Source organism: Sminthopsis crassicaudata, chromosome 3 (assembly GCF_048593235.1).
Source record: "Sminthopsis crassicaudata isolate SCR6 chromosome 3, ASM4859323v1, whole genome shotgun sequence".
Lineage (NCBI taxonomy): Eukaryota > Metazoa > Chordata > Mammalia > Dasyuromorphia > Dasyuridae > Sminthopsis > Sminthopsis crassicaudata.
Window position 1 is genome coordinate 42,651,512 of NC_133619.1, and position 21,336 is coordinate 42,672,847.

At 41.1% G+C, this 21,336-nt stretch overlaps 1 protein-coding gene across 1 annotated transcript in view; it reads left to right on the plus strand.

Moving 5' to 3' along the window:
- The first annotated feature begins 5,201 nt into the window (after nucleotides 1-5,201).
- The window catches only part of WWTR1 (WW domain containing transcription regulator 1), a 168,977-nt gene continuing 152,842 nt past the window's right edge, over nucleotides 5,202-21,336 (plus strand). Inside the window, exon 1 of the mRNA XM_074298353.1 lies at nucleotides 5,202-6,440. Coding sequence (XP_074154454.1) covers nucleotides 5,995-6,440 — 446 coding nt within the window. The 5' untranslated portion in view covers nucleotides 5,202-5,994. The remainder of the gene's footprint in view (nucleotides 6,441-21,336) is intronic.

Here is a 21,336-nt window from a genome sequence, read left to right on the forward strand (position 1 = left end):
TTCTCCTTGGAAAGACTATTTACCCAACACATCATTAGTGATCATCACTTAAGGATGGCAATCATAGATCTCAGAGCTGAAGGAGGTCCCAAGCACTTTCAACAAAGCTGCCTCTGAAGATGATGGCCTTGTGGGGCTCTATGTTTGCCAGAGTGGTGGAAGCAAAGGATATGGCATGTAGGCTCTAGAAGTTTAGCTGGAAACACAATTCTCTCTTAAATGTCTCTTAAAAGCAGATTAGTTCCCTAAACTGTTTTTTTTTTTTAAACAATTAGATAAAAGATGCAATGCTAAGTGACTTGCTCCAAGAAGAAATATGAAACAAGAGAACAATTAAAACTGATAATAATAATGTGGATGAAAACAATGTTAAAAGATGGTTAATAGCAGGATGATTTTAGAGAGGCTGGAGAAACTTATATGAACTGATGCTAAGTGAAAGCAGAACCAGATCATTATACACGGCAACAAGAAGACTATACGATGATCAATTCTGATGGCCATGACTCTCTTCAACAATGAAATGATTCAAACCAGTTCCAACTATTCAGTGATGAAGAGAGCCATCTGCACCCAGGGAGAGGCCTGTGGGAACTGAGGGAGGACCACACATAACATAGCATTTTCACTCTTTCTGTTACTGTTTGCTTGCATTTTGTTTTTTTTTTTCTTGTTTTTTTTTTTCCTTCCTTCCTCCTTTTTTTTCTTGTGCAGTAAGATAACTACATAACTATGTATACATATATTGAATTTAACATATATTTTAACATACTTAACATGTATTGGACTACTTGCCATTTAGGGGAGGAAGTGGGGGAAGAAGAGGAAAGAGTTGGAACAGGTTTTGCAAGGATCAATGTTGAAAAATTACCCATGCATATGTTTTGTAAATAAAAAGCTTTAATAAAAAACAAGTCAAACAAACTCTGATAAAATGCTTTGATTAATGTTGATTTCAGAGGAAAGATGATGAAATGTATCAGCTCCCTATCAAAAGAGAAATGTAGAAACATGGATAATAAATAATTGTATTTGCCATGGAATGAAAGATTGACATGTCATTCGTCTTAATAATTTTTCTTGGGTTACAAGGAAGAATCCTATAGATAGGATATCTCAGGAAAGTATTATGTAAGAACTAAGGTTTTTGGGGGAGACCTTTGGTTCCAGAGTTTTTCCCTGATCTGTTGAACCCAGTTCTATGCCTTAAATCCATAAATACCATACTGGATATTTGACTATTTGCTAATGTTCTTTCTAAGACAAGATGCCCAGAACGGAAGGCAGTACTCTGGATGTGGTCTGGCCAAAGCATGTCTGATAGGTTGACCCTTACCAGGACAATTATACAGCAGAGATTACACTCAAGTTCTGAGAATGAAAGCAACATTATTCTCAGCCTCTTATAAGAAGGACAAAAGAGCAAAGTTTCGCAGATTCTGCAATAAGACAGCAATCACATGGCATTAGTGCTGGGCCCTTGATTACTCATGGAACACTTTATCTGTCCTGGCCCAAGTCTTCAAGGTCTTCTGTCTATTAGGACTCCTTTTCAGGAGCTAATCATTTCTAGATCTCAAGGAGTCTTCCTGTACTCATTCTGCATGTCCAGGGTACTGGTGTTGGTAACTTTGCAAACCCCAATGGCCCCTGCACAGCATCTCACTTCTTAGTTCACAGCTGGAGCCCAGTCAGCTTTCTGGAGGGACAACTGAGCCAATCTGAGGGGGGAAAATCAGGCTCTCCTAAGGCAGAACTGGAATACAAGGCTGATGACAAGAAATCAAATCAGTCAATAATACAGTTAATATTTATGGTTAGCATAACCACCATGCTGGGCAGGGTTTACAAAACACGGGCCAACCTTCAAGGGATTTACAACTGAGGTCAGAGAAGCAATTGAGAGAAACAGTAGCAAAGCTTTATAGTGATAAGCACCCCCTCAATAGAAATACTTAATAAAGCACTGAATAAGGGATGGGCACAATTTCAGTGAGCCCCAGATACATAAGACTGAGGGTGTATGGATCAGATGGCTGGAGTCAGGAAGACCAGGGTTTTATTCTGCTTTTAATGCATTCTTATGCTAAGCAAGTCAACTTTTCTTCTCCCCCAGCCAATCTGTAAATTGTAGATTAGAGGCTCATCTACATTTTCTTCACCAGTGAAATCCTAAATCTGGTTAAAATAAAAGCATGTATGGCGCTGTGTTTGCTTCTACACGGTGTAATGTAGAAGGAAGAACAGCAGATTTGGAGCTGAGAGGCCCAGGTTCAAATTCTTATTGACATTTGCTTGGCATTTATGTCCCTCTACAACTTGGGGCTCTCCACCTTCCCAGGTTTGTATTATTTATTACTCTTTTCTGATGATCTTATTCTGTCTCTATGCTTTGGTTCAGTCTTTTCTTGATGTCTGAAATGCCCTTTCTTTCCAGCTTCTTCTGATACCCATCGTGAACAACTTCTCCCTTGCATGTAGTACTTTGTTTTCTTTTATTTTTACAAATGTAATAGTATTTATTTTTCCAAATACATGCAAAGATAGTTTTCAATATTCACCTTTGAAAAACTGTTTTTTCCCTCTGTTCTTTCCTGTCCCCTTCCCCAAGACAGCAAACAATCTGATACAGGTTAAATATATAGCACTTTGTTTTCCAACTATTTATATACATCACATAGTATTATATTCATCACATGAATAATAATATTCATCACATAATAAAATTCATCTCATTATACTTACCTGTATATACTTGCTGACTTAGCTCTGCTTTGGATTTTAAATTGCACTGAGAGCAGGAATCCTGCTGTATTTTGGTTTGTTGTCTCTCATCACCTAGCATGGTGCATTGCAACACAGTAGGTATTCTATCCTCAGTGCTTAGCATAGTGCTGGCACACAGTAGGAACTTTACAATGTTTATCCACTAATTGTCCTTGTCTTCAAGGTGTTCATGATTTAATTGGGGAGTTAAGAATCACAAATGAGGAGTTAAATGAGAATATAAGGAGATATTATGCATATCATGACTTAACATGTTGTTCAGTCTTAATTCTTTGATTCCTTATTTTCTTGCAAAGATACTAGTGTGATTTACCAGTATCTTCTTTAGTTCATTTTACAGATCAGGAAATTGAGGCAAAGAGTTAAGTGACTTGTCCAGGATCACAAGGTTAGTGCCGAGACCAGATTTGAACTCAGGAAGAGGAGTCCTCCTGACTCTTGGCCCAGAGTCTTATCCACTGTGCCACCTACCTGCCCTAAGTGATATACATCAATGCTATAGAAAAAAACTATATTCACAGGAGATTGAGTAAATGTTTAGCCACCAGCTTCCTCTTTCCAAAAAAGAGTACTCAGAATACTTTAATCTGCATAATCTGAATAGCTAATATTTTAAGTCATTTAGACAAAATAAATAATAAATCAAGCTCTGATTTATAGTTTTTGCTGATTTCTGAAAATTTAGCCATGAGCATTGGTGTAAGCCTGCTCCATCACTCCCCTGAATGGGACGTGGATTGCAGAGGTTTTAGAAGGTAGCACTGAGGACGTGCTGCAATGGACAGAGTCCTGGGTGCGGAACTTGAATCTTAGTGTTGATGCTTAATTTTTGTGTACTTTGGGCAATTAATTTAACTTTTCTGGAACTTCTTTTCTTCATCCCTAAATGGATAGGACTTAGAATAAATGATCTCCAAAGTCTCTTGCAGCTCTAAATCCATGTCCTTTTGACAATGTTAGACAGTCAGAGAGGCAGACAAAGGCATCTTTTGTAGAGGCTCCATGAGAGCTATGAACAAGTTGTGTTTGAGAGACTAGGAGGAGACAAGTTTGGTTGTAGCAGGAGGAATCGTGGGAAATGAGGTTAGAAAGGCCTCGGAATGCTGACGGCTAAGCTGGTGACGAGACGGGGAGGGAGGGAGAAAAATTTGGAACACAGTTTTGCAAAGGTGAATGTTAAAATGATCTTTTCATGTATTTGGAAAAATTAAAAAAGAAAACTTTGTAATTTGAAAAATAAAAATCTATTATTATACAGAAAAAAAATCAATAAATGTAATTTAATTAAAAAAATAAAGTTCTGAATAGAAATTCGTTTCCTTCCCCTTATTTAAATGTGAGCACCTTATCACTGTATACGATCTTTTCCCTTACGGAAGGAGACAACCTTAACAGAGTTGTAAGTCTGAGGGGCGTGGCTTTTTTTTTTTTTTTTTTCCGGATCGGAGCCTCCCGGTCCCGTCCCTATCACCTGTCCGACTTCCAATTTTGCAATGGAAATGTCCGTGCCATTCCGATCCTCCCACCCGCGCTAGGGGCGGGATGGGCGGCGGCCCTCTCTGCTCCGTCCTGGCACCCCGCGTTTGGCCCGGTTTCCTCTCCATCCCCAGCGCCCCGATTCATCCCAGCGGAGACAAAGGATTAATTAGGGGTTCCCAGGGAGTTTGTTTACAGGCCATTAGAAACAATGGCCAGGTAAGGGAAGAAGTCCGGCACTTGGGGCGCTGTCTACGCCGAGCCGAGCCCCACCGCGCCGCGGAGCTGGGAGCACCAAATATGGTCACGTTTGAAAAGCTGCCTCCCGGGAAAGAGACGGTTCTTGTTGGTTCCGCCAGGAGCGCGGGGCCGTCGGGGCTCGCAGTGCCCAGTTATTCGGGGCTCGGGCGGCCCCGCGGGTCCGCCCTGGCAAACACCCAGGGACGGGCTCGGTCTCTACGTCCCCTCCTGGGTCCCTTTGGGGGCCGCCGTTGCCCCCCCCAGCCCCCTCCTCTCAGACCACGAGCACTTGGTTAAATAGGGCCCCCCTCCGCCTATGATCCAGGCCCGGGCCCGGGCCAAGGCGGAGGGAAACTTGAAGGAAAGTGGATCCCGAACCCGGCGAGAGGGAGGCTTAAGCAAACTTCCCGGCCTCCGATCCCGGGGGTGGGGCGGGGGTGAAGAGAGGGGCGGATTTTGCCTGTTCTTCCCCAGAGAAGTGGCCATCGCGGCCCGGGCTCGCAGGAGCCCGGGAGGAGGAGGAGGAAGAGGAGGGGCGAGCGGGGGCAGGCCGTCTCCGGACGCGGAGTCATGCATAATTCATCAGCTAAACTTTCGGCTCCGCCCCTTTTCGGAGGGTTGGAGTTTTCCCTAAACTTTGTTTATGGGACAGTCGGGGAGCAGCCGCGGCGGCTCCGTCTCCTCCTCCTTTTTCTCTTCCTCCTCCTCCTTCTCCTCCTTCAGCTCCGGGGGAATCCAGGCTTGATGCAGGGGAGATGGAGGGGAGGATGTGAGAACGGAAGCCCCCGCGTTTGCCTTCTCGCTCCTCTGCCAGGTCAGAAGCCGAGCCCCGAGCTGGAAGTCCCGGTCTTGCGTCCACTCCCACTCTGCCCCCAGTCCCAGCCTCTAAGCAGCCAGCCCGGGAGCAGCTGACGGACGGATCGACGGACTCCGAGGCCCCGGGAGCCGAGTCTGGCCGCGAGACGTGACTTCGCCAAGTCGGGCTCCGACCGCGCGCCGGGCTCCCAGTCTGCGCCTTGGCCCGCTTGGCCCGGGCCGGCTGCCAGGACTCCCTTGGGCTCGGGCGCTCCGGGATCAGATCCTTCTCGGAGCCGAACAGCGTCGGGCCCGGGAAGCCGCGAGCTCTCCCCGGATCCGGAGCTGCCGGACCCCGTCCTGATCTGCACTTCCAGGCGCCCTCCTCCTCCTCCTCGAACTTGTCCGCCTCCTGGAAACTTCAGGGCCACTGGAAAGTTGCATAATTGTTGAGGAGGCGAGGATTTCCCCTCCCCTCCCCCCGCGGGTCGGGCTGCCTGGCGAAGGAAGGAAGGTCTGCTTGGATCCTTGGAGAGGGCATCGATCCCGGCTCGTTCCTCCCCGAGTTAGTTCTCCGAAGTTTTCATTTTTAGGGGCTGATCCCCGGCTCAGCCCCCGCCCCCCGCCCCCGCTCCCGCCCCTTTTAATAAACCTGCAGTTCTCCAAGAGTGCGAGTGTGAGATTGCGAGGCGCACGATGAACCCCGCTCCCGTGCCCCCTCCTCTGCCGCCCCCGGGGCAGCAAGTCATCCATGTCACCCAGGACCTCGACACCGATCTCGAAGCGCTCTTCAACTCGGTGATGAACCCCAAACCCAGCTCTTGGAGGAAGAAGATCCTGCCCGAGTCCTTCTTCAAGGAGCCCGATTCCGGCTCGCACTCCCGGCAGTCCAGCACCGACTCGTCCGGCAGCCACCCGGCCCGGCTGAGCGGCGGCGGCGGCGTGGCCGGCGGTGCCCAGCACGTCCGCTCGCACTCGTCGCCCGCCTCCCTGCAGCTGGGCACCGGGGCCGGGGCGGCGACCAGCGCGGCGCAGCAGCACGCGCACCTCCGCCAGCAGTCCTACGACGTGACCGACGAGCTGCCGCTGCCTCCCGGCTGGGAGATGACCTTCACGGCCACCGGCCAGCGCTACTTTCTCAAGTAAGTGACGGGACTGCCTCCGGCTTTCCCGGGGTCCCGGGGGGGGGGTCCGGTCCGTGAGCGGAAGGGGGTGCAGGCATGCTTGTGTGTGTGTGCAAACGCGGACGGCTGCGTGTGCCCGAGGGCGTGGGGGTGCGTGCCAGGGTGCCCGCTCTCTCGTGGGCGCTGGAGCTAGAGGGGTCCCCGGGCAGGCCGCTGCAGTGTTGGCACTGCGTGTGGCGAGGGGGGCGGGGAGAGGCACCGTCGGGATCTGCTGGCTCGGGGAACGTAAAATCCCGGTTGTCGTGGAGGCGTGGAATGAAACTGGGGGGGGGGGATTCCCGTGTTCCCTTCAGGGATAACCTTGCACCCAAAGGGGGAGGGACGCAAAAAGCCAGTCGTGTGCTAGTGGCTCCAGATAAAGGCTGGGGGGCGGAGGGCGCATCTGCGGATGCCAGCGTGCCGAGAAAAATCAGTGGGCAAGCAAGTTCCTGTCTTTGGGAGTCTTAAGGAAAGGATGGGTCTGGGGGAGGGGAGCTCGTTTCTGCTGTCGGCGGTTCTCTCTTTGATGGGAAGAAAGCTGGGGGGAAAGTGAGAGGCTGGACGGTGCGCCAGCCCCTGGTTGTCACCCTCGGTGATTTGTCGGTGGAGCAGTTTATGGGATGGATAAAACAATTGTGTGGAAATTAGGTCAGGAGAATTTCATTGTGTCAGCCGCGGAGAGCTGGAGGACCTAGCTGGCCCCCGTGCCTTTGCAAAACGTCTTTCCTACTCCCAGCTTCTCCGTGGACATTAAACTTTAATTAAAGTTTGGACAATTGTAACCACAGACTTCCGGAAAGGAAAGCTGTGGCCGTGGCCTCTCTTCCAAGAAACTAATCGTGGTGGAGAATACTGGGCTGCAACCTGAAATCTTCCCAAGAGCCCAAGGGGCGCGACCTTGGGTTGGGTACAGATACAACCTTAAACGTGTTAATTTTAATTTGATAGTGTGAGGACAGAAAACCTATTTAACCGAGGAGTCTCATCTGTAAAATGTGAAAAAAAAAGTCCTTCGCAAACTTTAAGATACAATATGGAATGAATTCGTAATCTGGGATTTCACTGGTATGGGGAGTTCCTGGTGTGGAAATGCCCTTCATCTATTTACATCTGCCATTCCCAACTGAGAGTATTGGAGCCTTTTTAGTTTCATTGCAAGGATAGTCCAAAGGCAGGCAGGACTTGAACCCAGGTGTTGGGGCTCTACTTAACATGTCCAGTTGGTGGTCGAAGATCTGTGTAAGTGAAACTTAGTTGTGGAGTCATTGACACCGAGGAAGGTACTGTGTCCCATCCGATTCACTTTCAATGGCCCTTTCCAAATAAATGTTTCTGCTTATTAATAAATTCAGCAATAATTAATAAATTAATCAAATGCTTATCACAGAGTTTGGAGATGACTATGGATTGCTTACAAAGATGTGATTTTTTTTTTCTTGCTGTCTTTAATCTCTCTGCTGGTGAATAATTATCTGAGAAACTCTTGACTGACCTTTTCAAATGAAAGTAGGTGGCATTCTGATTAATGAATGCTTGATTTTATTTCTGATATGGACACAAGACAGAGCCACTGGACTAAAGCCAATGTATTTTGTCATCTTGATTCATAGTGTAGTATCCACTAGCAGCCTACTGAGAGGAGCAGGGAGCTCTGGACTCTAGTTAAAAAAGACCTGCGCTGGAAGGAGTTTGATCATAGGCAAATCCTTCTCTGAATTTCAGTTTTCATATCTGTAAAATGGGCACCGTAATTCTTGGAACTGAAGACCTCCTGGGGTTGTTGTCGGGATCCCATGAGATCATGTTAGGTGAAGAGTTTTACAAATTTAAAGTGATGAAGAAACCCCTGCTTTTAATGTAGATGCAGTGAGAGAATGTTTTCACTTATCAAGGCTCACTGTAAGTCGACTACTATTTATGCTCATTTCATTCATTTGTGGCACAGTGACTTAGTCTTAAAGGAGGCTCTTTTGAGCTCCCCAAATACCATTTGAAAGGTCAGGATGCCTATAAAATTAGTCATTTTAATTTTGCTTAGGTAATGAAATTTTCAAAGATGTTAATGCAATTTTTATAGAGATATACTTGGTAAGGATTAAGTGTCTTGGTATAGTGGAAAGAGAACTGGCTCTTTGTAGACAGAGCATTTGAGTTCGAATTCCTCCTCTTGTTTCAGCCTCCTTTTGTGTAATTTTGCAAAGTTATTTCTCCTCTCTCTGGGTCTTAGTTTCCATATCTATGAAATATAAGGGTTGAGTTAAATCTCTCCAAGATCCCACCCTCTTCTAACATTTCATGAACCTTTAATGAAATTTCGGGCCCATGTTCCCACCCCCTTTTCAAATGACTTAAAAGAAGAAATTTGATACTAGATAAGTATGTACTGTAGAAAAATTATGCCTGATAAAAAATGAATGGCAAATAAATTGTAAAGGAGGTTAAGAGCACTTGTGGAACTTAGAGGGTGGAGGAAGAGGGAGCATTCCCAGCTTTTCTTGGAACAGATCCGAGCCCCACCTGGAGAATACATAAGAAAGACTAGCCAGAAAAAAAAAAAAAAAAAAAAAAGATGACTTTTGTATTTCTCCAGGACTCTACTTTGGAAGGAACCCCCAAGCACTCACAGTCATTGAATCATTTCTGTACCTCTGAACTTTGTCCAGGAAAATCAGGTAAAAGTAGGACAAAGGAAGTACCTGGCCTTTGGGTTCATTCACCTAAAAGAATTTTATTCTAGCCTACCATTTCTTTGATACCAAGGAAGAATCAAAGTTTTCCTCCCCCTTCTAGACTCCCCAAAATCCCACTATATCACAACTGTCCTCCACCTTTTACAATGAACAATTCCTTCTTTACTAACTGACCTGTGCCCAGCTGAGGTAGCCCATGCTAACTGTGTGAATGGCAGAAGTGATCTTAACTGAAAGCAGGATAATATTAACCAAGAGGGAAGGAAGACTTAATATAAATTGCTACTCTGTCAGATGGAATAACTAGCTGAGCAGATTTTTCCATGCTTTGATTAACGATGAAAGGAAATAAGTACAGTATGCCAGTGTAGTAGATTTTGATTGGGAGACCTGGGTTCAAATACTGTCCCTGACATGAGCTGGGCGATTCTTGGCAAGTCATAACTTCACTGAGTCCCAGTGTCTTTATTTGTAAAATGAGAAGAATAACATTTGTACTATCTATCTCTCAAGGGTGATGTGAAGAAAGTAATTGGCAACCCTAAATTTCCATAGAAATATGATTCGTCCTTGTTACTAATAATAACTTACATAGATGTAAGAGGTTCTTTAAATCACATCTTAAAAAAGGCCATCATTGGTCTCTTGTTCTTGCTTGTAGGGTCTCCCCATGGGGCCACTTTATCATCTGTGAAATAGGTTTAGGGGACAGGTGTCCTGTCTTAGAAATGTGGATTGAGCTATAACTAAAAGCATACATCCTTACCTAAAGCTACAGCTGAAAATCACTAGAACCTTCACATTCAACCAAGTTTGGAGGTTGTAGAGGAAGGAGTGCAGGGGAGGAGAAAGCCAGAAGACCTGGCTTCCATTTCTGGCTCTGCTGTTTCATAGACTTGGAGCTGGAATGGATCCCAGAAATCATCTCATTTAACTGCCTCTTTTTTTATAGATGGGAAACCGAGGCTTAGAGAAAAACAGAGAGGTCGGGAAACTGAGCCTACTAAGGTCCAAATAAAGTACCCAACCCACTAGGCCACATTATTGCCTCCATGATCTGGGGCAAATCACTTAAACATTTAACCCCAGTTTTTCCATCTGTAGAATGGACTTTTGAGGCTAACGGTACAATACAATAAGCTTTCATCCAATTTGGGAGGAAGTCATAGTCATCAATGAAAAGACTTTTTTTTTCCTTTCTAGTGTATTCATTTGATCACTTTTCCATGCTTCAGAAAAGGTCTCCTTGTCTCTACTTTTCAGACATTCCATTATGGCAAATAGTATCTGTGGAGAAAATCCAGGGCGAAAAGGCCTGCCTGTATTCTGAATGTGGCTTGCAGCCTTTTCCAAACTGGCTGTTTCGTTTTAACAGGCCATTAACCTGTGCTGTAACAACAATATACATTAGCTTTCAAGTGCATTTGTGATCTCAGCAGTGTGTGCATAGTCCCTCCAACAGTACTGTTTGTCACCCCATCTTCCCCTCATCATCTTATGCAGCTTTTATCCATATTCTCCCATAAATCCTTCACAGTTAGGAACATACTGATGGACCCTCTTCTTTGGGTCTTTTACACCAAATAGGACCCTGTATAAGCTGTTCTGGCCATTTAAAAAAACTTTCCTTCTTGCTATCTTGCTACCCTACCTTCTTTTAAACATATTTCTTTATTGTGGTTGTTGGACCTGGGATTTTATGGGTATGTGGGCTAACTCCCTGTCCAAAGAACATCTTCAGCAACTGGACAGTTTAGCCTTTTTATTTTCCCTCTGCAATCTCATTCTCATTAGAGTCTTTCAATTGCTCTTAAAAAAAAAAATACTCCTTTTGACCAAGTAATACCCAAGGTGATATGTGGTCTAGAGTTAGCTGTCAGTAAGGAGGGCTTTTCCTGCCCAAGTGACCAGAAACATATAACATTGCAGTTGTAATTGGGATGAACAGGGCTGAATTGGGTTTACTTTTTTGTGAGGTGTTTTGGACAGTGTTTATTAAGGAGGTAGAGAAATGGACAGAGCTTTGTACTTTGAGTCAGGAAAATCTGTATTTGAATCTCGATGCACATGCTTACTTAACTTATGTGACATTAGCAAATGATTTAACCTTCAATCTCACTTTCTTCATCTGTAAAATGGGCATAATAATAGCATTTACCTCTCAGAGTTGTTGTAAAAATCAAATGAAAATTTTATAATATGTAAAACATTTTGTAAGCCCCAAAGTATTAAGGATAGCATATATTATTATTATTATTATTTTGAGATTAATTATTTAAAGAAATTATTTATCATTTTCTACAATTTGCAGGACATTTAGGAATTTTAAAATTTAACTAAATCCTGGCAATTTTTAATTTTCCTTATTGGCTAACAATGTGACTACAGAATACTTTTACAAAAGTCCTTCTACCCTTTTTGGAGAATGAAATTGCCTGTTTTCTCCTTACACTGCTCATCCAAAGGGTGGGGTAGGAGAAGGCAGGCCTGCCTGTGCTGGTCTAAGGAGCTAGTGCCCAGAAACAAGCTACGGAAATTTCAGGAGAGAGACTCTGTGTGTGTGTGTGTGTGTGTGTGTGTGTGTGTGTCTGTGTGTGTGTGTGTGTGTGTGTGTGTGTGTGTGTGTGTTAGAGACAGAGGGAGGGAGAAAAAAATGGAGAGACAGAGAAACATGCATGAATATGTGTACGTGTGCACGGTATAGATCTGTACTATATATACACACAGACATAAATACATGCATAAGGATTGTGCTTGGGATTTCATTAGTATAGGGAACCTTTTTTGATGATGTAACTAACACTGCCATTACAGATTGTGCCTTCTCTGCCATTTATAGTCTTGGAGAGGTGCCCAGGACAGTATTGTCTAACTCAGATAGAAAGGGGGGCCCACTAAACCATATATAAGGCTTCCTGCAGGTCTCATTTTGATTTGGGAAACTGCCCATTAACATTGCCTTTTTCCTATTATATTTGTTTCTTGATTATATTACATATTTACATTTCCCAATTATATTTTAATTTTGTTTGCGCTGCAGCACATATTTGAGACCTCTGGCCTGGGGAAGTGAGAGGTTAAGCACAAGTCTAGTAGGAGTCAGAAGTGAAGCAGACTCGAACCCATCTTCCTAGCTTGGAGAATCCATTATGTCAGGCTCCCTTTCTATGTATGTGCACATACACATACACGAATACACCCATATACACACAGATGTTCTTAATGGCCATATTATATGGTTCAATCCTTATCCTTTTTGCCCTATTGATTTCCTGGCTTCCTTGCCCTCATACCCATGTGAGTGAGCCTGTGTATATGTAAGTAATAAATGAGAAGTACTGTGTTGAGATGAGAGTAGTTCAATTTGTAGTAAGAGGCTAAAGGTTCAATTTCCTGTTCTACCACTTACACCTGTGTGACCAGGTAAATCATTTAGGTTCCTGGGCCTTCGTTTCCTCACTTTTAAATAAAGAGACTGGGCTGGGTGACTCTCAGCTCTAAATGTGTGATCCTCTGAATCCATGGGAACTTACTACTTTCTCTGAGAGAAAGAACAGATAGTGAGAAGGACCAATATAGAATTTTAGGGACACACTCAGAATTAGAAGACAGGATGGTAGTGATGATCCGTCAAAGGAGATTGAGAAAAAAATGGCCAGCTGGATAGGAAAAAAAATTGGGCGAGACCAGTGGAACAGAAGTCAAGAAAGGAGAAAGTATTTGGAAGGAGAGGTGATAGATGGTCCACAAAGCTCAGGTATAGAAAAGTCTAGAAAAGTGACAACTAAAATTTCCAGTTTGGTAATTAAAACATACCAGAAGAATTTAATATTCTAATTTATTTATTTTTAAAATTTTTCCTCAATTACATTTAAAACAATTTTTTTTACATTTTTTAAAAAAAACTTTTGAGTTCCATATTCTTTTCTTTATTCCCATTCTGGCTCCCATTAAGAAACCACATGTGAAATTAAGCAAAATATTTCTATAAAAGTCATTTTGTGGAAGAAAATATAGGTCTTTCATCCCCCCCCCAAAAAAAATCCTCAAGAAAAATAAAGTAAAAAGAGAGAAATGTTTTGGTCTGTATTCAGATACAGTCGGTTCCTTCTCTAGATATGGATAGGATTTTTCATTTTAAGCCCTTCAGAGTAGTCATGGATCATTGTACTGCTAAGAATAGTAAAGTCATTTACAGCTGATCATCCCAGAATATTGTTATTACTCTGTATATAGTACATTTCACTTTGCTTGAGTTCATAAAGGGTTTTCCAGGTTTTTTCTGAGAGTATCCTGCCCATCATTTCCTATAGAACAATAACATGCCACAATTTATTCAGTCATTCCTCAAAAAATGGCATCTCCTCAATTTCCAATTTTCTGCCCTGAGAAAAGAACTGCTATAAATATTTTTGTACATATAGGTCCTTTTCCTTAAAAAAAAAATTCTCTTTTGGAATTCAACAGGCAGAATTTTTCACACAATCTTCCGCATTGATGCTATTTACACTTTGGAAGCACTTAGTTAAGATGAAATATTACATTAATATAAGCTATTATTGCTGTTATTATTATTACTATCATCCACTCAAGTGTAACTCAGATGACTCATTGTGTTATAGAGGACACCCTGAACGATATCAGTAGAGCCAAAGTTCTGCCTGGTCTTACCAGTCTGAAAATAGGTTGAAGTGATGGGGGGAGGGAGGGCTATTGAAGTTTGAATTTTTTATCTATTATCAATCAGCTTTGCTACAGAATGGTGATTTTAAAAAAAACATTTTTTTTTTTTTTTTGGCCATACCAATGCTTTGAGAGGGATTGTGACTTGCATGGTAGTGGACCCCAATGAATTACAAAAATATTTTAAAAACCACAATAATAATAGGATCTGTGGTTATATTGGTGAAGGGAAGTCCCTCTACCAATACAGATTAGCTACTCTTCCCCGAAGTCTTGGGATTTACTTGGTTCTCTTAGAATTTCAGTGACTTGTTCAAGGTCACATTGTTAGGCAGGGCTTGAAAACTGCTTTCATAACTCCAGGGTCAATTGATTCTCTATTCATTACTATTGTAGACTCTGTAATTAAGTACCCATTAATTAGGTCTTAAGAGTTTATATTATTAAGAGTTGAAAAGGTCTTGAATTCAGGTGATTTTTTTGCCTGCTAGAGTAGATTTGGAGATCGAAAGTTTGTTTCCGAGTGTTGTGTTTTAATCTAGACTTCTCATTATCTTTGGAGATTTGATGGGGAGGAAACAGAATTAGGTATTGTATCTATTTCTTATTTTTGATTTGTTTGTCAAGCTTTTTTCTGTTGGTAAAAACCAAAAGAGTTTATTCAGCCTTTCACCCTAAAAAACCAAGGTGACCAAATTGTCTTTCTCACCTGGACACCGGATCTCTCTACCTTCAGTCCTCAAATCTGTGAAATAGGAATAATGGCTTTATATTGTCTCTGGAAGAGGATAAGTTATATAATATTAGAAAAGTAGTTTAAAGATGAAGTAGAACTAAGTTGCTTAATACCTTAATTACAATTGTTGAGAATTATTAAATCCCAACTGGGGTGGAGAGTTCAGGGTAAAATGAACCTAGAGTGTAATGACAGAAAATGAGTTCTGGTTTGTGGGAATCCTGGCCTCACCTCTCAGCTCCTGCTACTGAAGGGAAGGAACATAAAAATGTTTGTGTGTGTATGTGTGTGTGTGTGAGGGGCCTTAACTTTTCTTGTGCCACGGATCCCTTTAATTCTCTGGGAAAGCCTATGAACCAAAGTTTACTTAGAGCCTGACAAAAATAAATAGATGAATAAGTAAATAAATACATGTATATTTCTCAACCAAATTCATATATCCCTGACATTTTATTTATGAACTCTAGGCTTAAAACGGTAGCAGAGCAGTAGATTAATATGAAAATACAGAGAGAGATGCTTCCAAAGTTCTCTAGGATAATGATGGTGATAGTGTGGTGATGGAAGCATCAACAATTTTTATTTATTGAATATCTTGTGCATACAGCACTTTTCTAGGTACTATGGAAGCTACACAAGAATCATAAAGCCTGTAAAAATTTCAAAGGGGACACAAGACTAGCAAGAAACAACAATCAGTAGGACATGACAGGCAATATATAAATATATATTAAATTTTGTGTTGCAGGCTCTGATAGAGTCAGAAGAGAGGGGGATTATACAGTATAATGGGGAAAGCACTACCTCTGAAATGAGAACGCCTGGGTTAAAATCTCCCCTTCCTAGTCATTTCCTGCCTGTGTTATTCTGAGCAAGTCATGGAACCTCCATGATCTGTCTTATCATTTCAGAGATGAGCAGTTTGGCCAGGGTATTTCTTGTCCAGTTTTTGATCCATGATGGTTGAAACATTGGTCAAGGAAGACTTTAGGGGTTGTGTGAGACACAAGCTGGACTTGGGAGGATGCAAAGAACAGGGGAGAGAGACAGTGTGACCTAGTTCATAGAAAGCTGACCTTTGAGTCTGGAAGATAGGGATTGAAGTCCTTTGGATACATCCTGGTTATGTGACCTTGGAGCAAATTATAGCACATTCAGTGCATATAAATGGCTGAAGAATAGGAATTAGGGAGGAATACCTTTTCACTAAAGAATTTAATTCACACGAACACACACGTCTCAATATTACCTTTCTTTTTAGAATAAATATGAACCAGACAAATAAAAACCTATGAAACAAAAGTAGCTTTAAATTTCTAATCAGGGAGATTCCAAAAAAGGGGGGTTGGGGGGACAGGGTAGGGATAGGAATGGGAGAGTCTTCCAAATCCAATAATAGTTCTTCCAAAGGCTCTGTGCTCTAGCTATGTACTTGGGTTCTTAAAGATCTCTGCTTAGTGCCTTCTTGACCTGGAATTAACCTCTGACAAGCCTAATAAGCCTAGATCTAGTTTCTTAGCCCACAGGGAATTGGAAGCAGCAAGAAGGAGCCGGTAGAGTACTGGTTACAGGTTACAACAGACAGGACAATGACATCCAGACAAGTGGCTCTTGACATCGAGGGAGAAGGCAGAGACACTCAGAACTGGACACAACTGTGAGTATTACTACACAGTGACAATGATGGTTGTTCATGATGATGATGCCTAGGATCAGGCTTAGAGCTTCAAGAACACTCAGAATCCTTCTATTCCACTTTCCTCCTTTTACAGATGGAAAAATAGAGACCCAGTAAGTTAATTGACAATGTCATACAAATAGTAAATAGCGGAGCTGAGATTTGAACTCGTTTTCTATCTCCAAATTCAGCTCTCCTTCCACTATACCAGGTTCCTCCTCCCAATAGAGTAAACTTTATCCAGAAAATTAGTTCATATGTGTTGCACATTAGTACATAAGATTCTGCCTAAATGAAGTCTATTAAATTGAACGGAGAAGAAAATGGCAAACCACTCTAGTGTCTTTGCCAAGAAATCCCCAAATGGAGTCAGGAAGAGTTAGGCACGACTGAAAAATGATGGAACAACCATATTGAAATCAAGCTTTCTTCTTCTTCTCCATGCTACTTGTCTTTAACTTTAAAAAAATATTAAGTTCTACTTTAACATATTTAACATGTATTGTCAACCTGTCATCTGGGGGAGGAGGTGGAGGAAAGGAAGGGAAAAAGTAGAACAAAAGGTTTTGCAATTGTCAATGCTGAAAAATTACCCATGCATATATTATATAAATAAAAAGCAATAATAAAAATATTAAGTTCTAATTCTTTTTATCATCCTAAACTGCATTTAAAAAAATTATTTATATTTATTTATTTATTTATTTATTAGCAAAACATATGCATGGGTAATTTTTCCAACATTGACCCATGCAAAACCTTTTGTTCCAAATTTTCCCCACCTTCCCCTCACCCCATTCCCTAGCTGGCAGGTAGTCCCATACATGTTACATATATTGGAATACATGTTAGATCCAATATATGCCAAACCACATTTTCTAGAACTCTTTTCCATCTTGCTCTGGTTATCAAATTAAATTCTGATGGAGAGGCTCAAATTCACATTCTCAGATAATTTATTCTTAAATGACTGAGGGCTGACAATTCTAACTTGTTCTACAAGGATTCTCAATTAGGAAACAAAACAATGTACCATATGGAGGTTATGTATTATGTGCTTGATCCCTGTCTCCAACACTAGCCCATTGTTTTTAAAAAGCACTTGGATACTCCTTGAGCCTGGAAAGTAAAGCTAAAACTAAACTCTATTCTGTTTTGTGCTTAACCTAGCTTAGAACATTTCAAACAATGTGCTTAGAAATAATAACATAACTGATTAGAGACAAGCATGTCTGGTGGCTTGCTTACTATAGCAAACTTTACTCTTTTCCTGATAGTGCTGAATCTTGAATGAAATTCAGCTTCATACTTTCTAGCTGTGTGACTCTGGACAAGCAAGTCACTTAATGCCATTTGCCTCAGTTTCCTGATCTTGTTTTTCTCTCTTCCTTTTTGCTGAAACCTCCATGCACATCCCAGGAGGACAGCTAGTGAATGGGCTTCCCAGTCTGCCTCACTCCCAGACACTTTTCTTTTTAGGTGTTTAGAAACAAACATTTGTCTACAATAATCAACCAACTGAAGAATGGAAGAGTCAAGGAAGTTAACATGCTTTGTTCTGACCAGTTATTTATTTAGTTTAACTGAGATGAATGATTTTCTTTAAAATGGCATTAATTAGTTTCAGCTTTGTGTAGACTTAAAGTAGTTGCTGTTTTTTCTTAACTCCTCAGCTGATTTATACATACTACTCTTAATTGACTTCCCTAGAACTTTGAATATTCTTTGGGAGGATTCCCAAGTTCCTGGGTAGGATTCTTCTATATTGTGATCTTGCAGTTGGGTGATAGCTTAGTTTTAGTTGATGATAATAGGAAAAAAGATTGCATTACCCCCTCCTACCACTATACTTTGGCTTATTCAATTTCCTTCCTCTTTTGAAAAATCCTCCTTACTCCACTAAACCTATCAGAAGTTCCATCTTTAAGGCTCCAATTAAACCCTACTTCCTGTGTGATATTTTTCCTTATTCCAACCCACAATGACAGTCACAGAAAAACTTGGAAAGGCACAGATAAGGATGTGCATATAGTATATGGAATAGTCCAAGCCAGGAGGGAAGAGGTTAAAGTTGACATAGTAGGTCTAATGGAATCTAGTCCTATGGAACTGATGATACAGTACCCTGGAGAGCTCCATCCCAGCAGTTGCTCTGAAAGAAACTGGGGGGTAAGGGAGAAATGGAGGGCTTTATACTTCAGTCCAGAGACCTGTTTAGGTAAACTACCTCTAGAGTTATCTGGTTGTTAAAAGAATCTTTTCTTTTCCAATGTGAGTTAGGCCACAAGAACCATTGTTTCAAGAAATTTTCACCTTTTCATCAAGTCAAAGTGTTTGATTTGACATAATAGATTCATCTTTCTTCTTCTTGTTCTTCTGTAACCTGGAACGAAACTTCCCAGATTGGGGCCCTAACACATGAAATAATTCACTAGGTAAATTACATTTTTCCACTAAAGCTAAGCAATATTGATCTAAAATAATTACTCCTTTTTATCCTTTGATGAAGGGAAAGCAATTAAGAGAATTTTGGCTCACATTTTTAAAAAATATAGTATTTTATTGCAAAAAACTATGGCTATCTGAGTATTAGAGTGAATAGAACAGTGAATGTGGGTCAGTTCAAATCCAACCTCAGGCACTTATTAGCTATGTGACTCAGGGCTAGTCACATAATCTCAGTTACCTCAACTGTAAAATATGGATAATAACTGCATGTATCTGACAGAGTAGTTGTAAGAGATTATATTTATAAAGTGCTCAGCACATATTAGACCCTATATAAGTGTTTATTTTTTCTTCTTCTTACTTTAAAAAGTGCTTTTGCATACTTATTTGATCCCTAAAGCAATATTGTGTATTATTCCCTTCCCTCTCCATTTTTTTTTAAATTGAATCTGTGATTTAATTGGTTTAAGGTAGTGGTTCTTCAAGTGTGGTCCTGGGACCACCTGCAGTTGCTTAAGACTTGGGGTCTGTGAGTTCAAAACAAATAGCAGATTATGTTCTGAGAGAAGATCAGATTGAAATTTATAGTTCAGAATAACATGGAGCTGCAGTTTCATTTTATGCATTTTATCATTCATATCTTGGTTGCTATTGGCACTTGAAATGATTTTGGTGTTAGAAAAAACATTTATTTTATCAATGCATACACGTTGTCTGGGCCCCACATGCTTAGCCATCTTGTTAGCCAGACATACACAACTGTGCTAAAATTGTATTTTATAGAAATATTTACTTGAAGGAAGGAAATAGAAGTCTGGAGAGAAAGAGTCTGCTTTTAAAATAAAGTTTCAAGTTTAATCAAATATGTTAAATATAATTACTTTCGCTCAGGCTTGCACATATGTATGTATAATATGCATGTCTATATACATACATACATACACATACACACAGGAGGGGGAAGTTTGGACTTGTGATTTCTTCAGTATTGGGAATTTCCAGTGTGGAAATTCTCTCTACTAGTCAAAAGTTTGTATCTTAAAGTCTTAGAGAATTGCCTAAATCACTGAGAAATTAGATTTATCTGCTGATGGTTAACTGATTAATATGTATTGGTGACACAGCCTTCAAGGGTAAGTTTCTATCCTTTAAGCTAACTTTTACTATAGATACTTGTGTTTATATGTGACTTCACTGACAGAGGGATGACTGTTGGGTAATGAAAGTTTTGGGCAAAGAAACAGATAAATACAACTTTTCAAGATTCAGAGGGTAGCAATCTGCCAAATCCCACACCAAAGAAATCACGCAGTTCCTTGAAATATTGAAGTGTGTCTCTGATTATTTTTACCCTTCAAAAAATGACTTTTATATAAAAGTATTTGAAATAGGTACTACAGCATAAGAAAAAAAGTTGACTTTTTAGTGTCTCACTTAGTTTTTAAAACTTAAATTCAAGTCCAGCCTCCCCCCTCCCCCCATAATTCTGCCAAGAGAACTCAACTCAGGGCTTGCATAATTGTGAGTTTGGTGGGAGGGTTAAAACTAAGGAAGTCCGAGTAATGTAAACCCTAGAGATGTTTATGGAGTCTCTTGAGTTTTCTGGAGAAATGGTCTTTTGAGCTGCTAGCCCCAGTATTATCTTCTTTGTTTATTTACTCTTTGAAATGTAAAGTCCTATGCATATAGATCTGACTGCAAACCTCTTGGCCTCTATACACACCCCAGGAGGACTGCTAGTGAGTGGGTTTCCCAGACTGCCTCACTCCCAGAGATCTGGCAAATCCTGCTGCTGCAATCAGTCAATTAATTCTGCTTGAGATAAAGTTTTTTTTCTTTATTAAAGCTTTTTATTTTTCAGAACGTATGCATGGGCAATTCTTCAGCATTAGCCCTTGCAAAACCTTGTGTTCCAATTCCCCCCCCCCCCCTCCGCTTTCCCCACACCCTCCCCTAATGGCATGTAGTCCAATATATGTTAAACATGGTAGAAATATATGTTAAATCCAAAATAAGCATACATATTTATAGAATTATTGAGGTAAAGTTTCAAGGGAGAAAGAAGCAAAAAAAAAGAAGTATATTTCAAAAAAATATTGACTTAATTTAGAAGGAAATAGAGGTGTAGAGAAATGATCTGCTTTAATGAAGATTAAAATTCAATTCCATTTTTTTTTTAACAACCTCCTTTTCCTCACCCCTTAGCTCTTCCATATTTAAGGGCCTTCTATGTTCTAAGCTGTGTACCAGAGCACTCAGAAGGCTGCTCCTATGCAGCATTTAGAATATTTCTGCTTAGAATCTTGAGTACTGCATTGGTATTCTTCTTCCACTACAAATAGGTTCATTTAAAAAGGAAGAGAGAAAGGGAATTCAATTGTAAATGCTCATTTAAAGCATATGGCACCATTCATTCAAAAAGCATTTTTAAATTAATGAATTTATTTTAATATACATTGTTTTATGAATACTGGGAAAGAAAAATAAGAACAAAAGGGAAAAACCATGGAAGAGGGGAAAAAAAACACAGAAAAAAGAAATGAACATAGCATGTCTTCAACAAGCATTTATTAACTACTATTATGTGCCAGGTACACTGCTAGGTGCCACAGATTCAAAGACAGGGATGGGGGGGGGGGG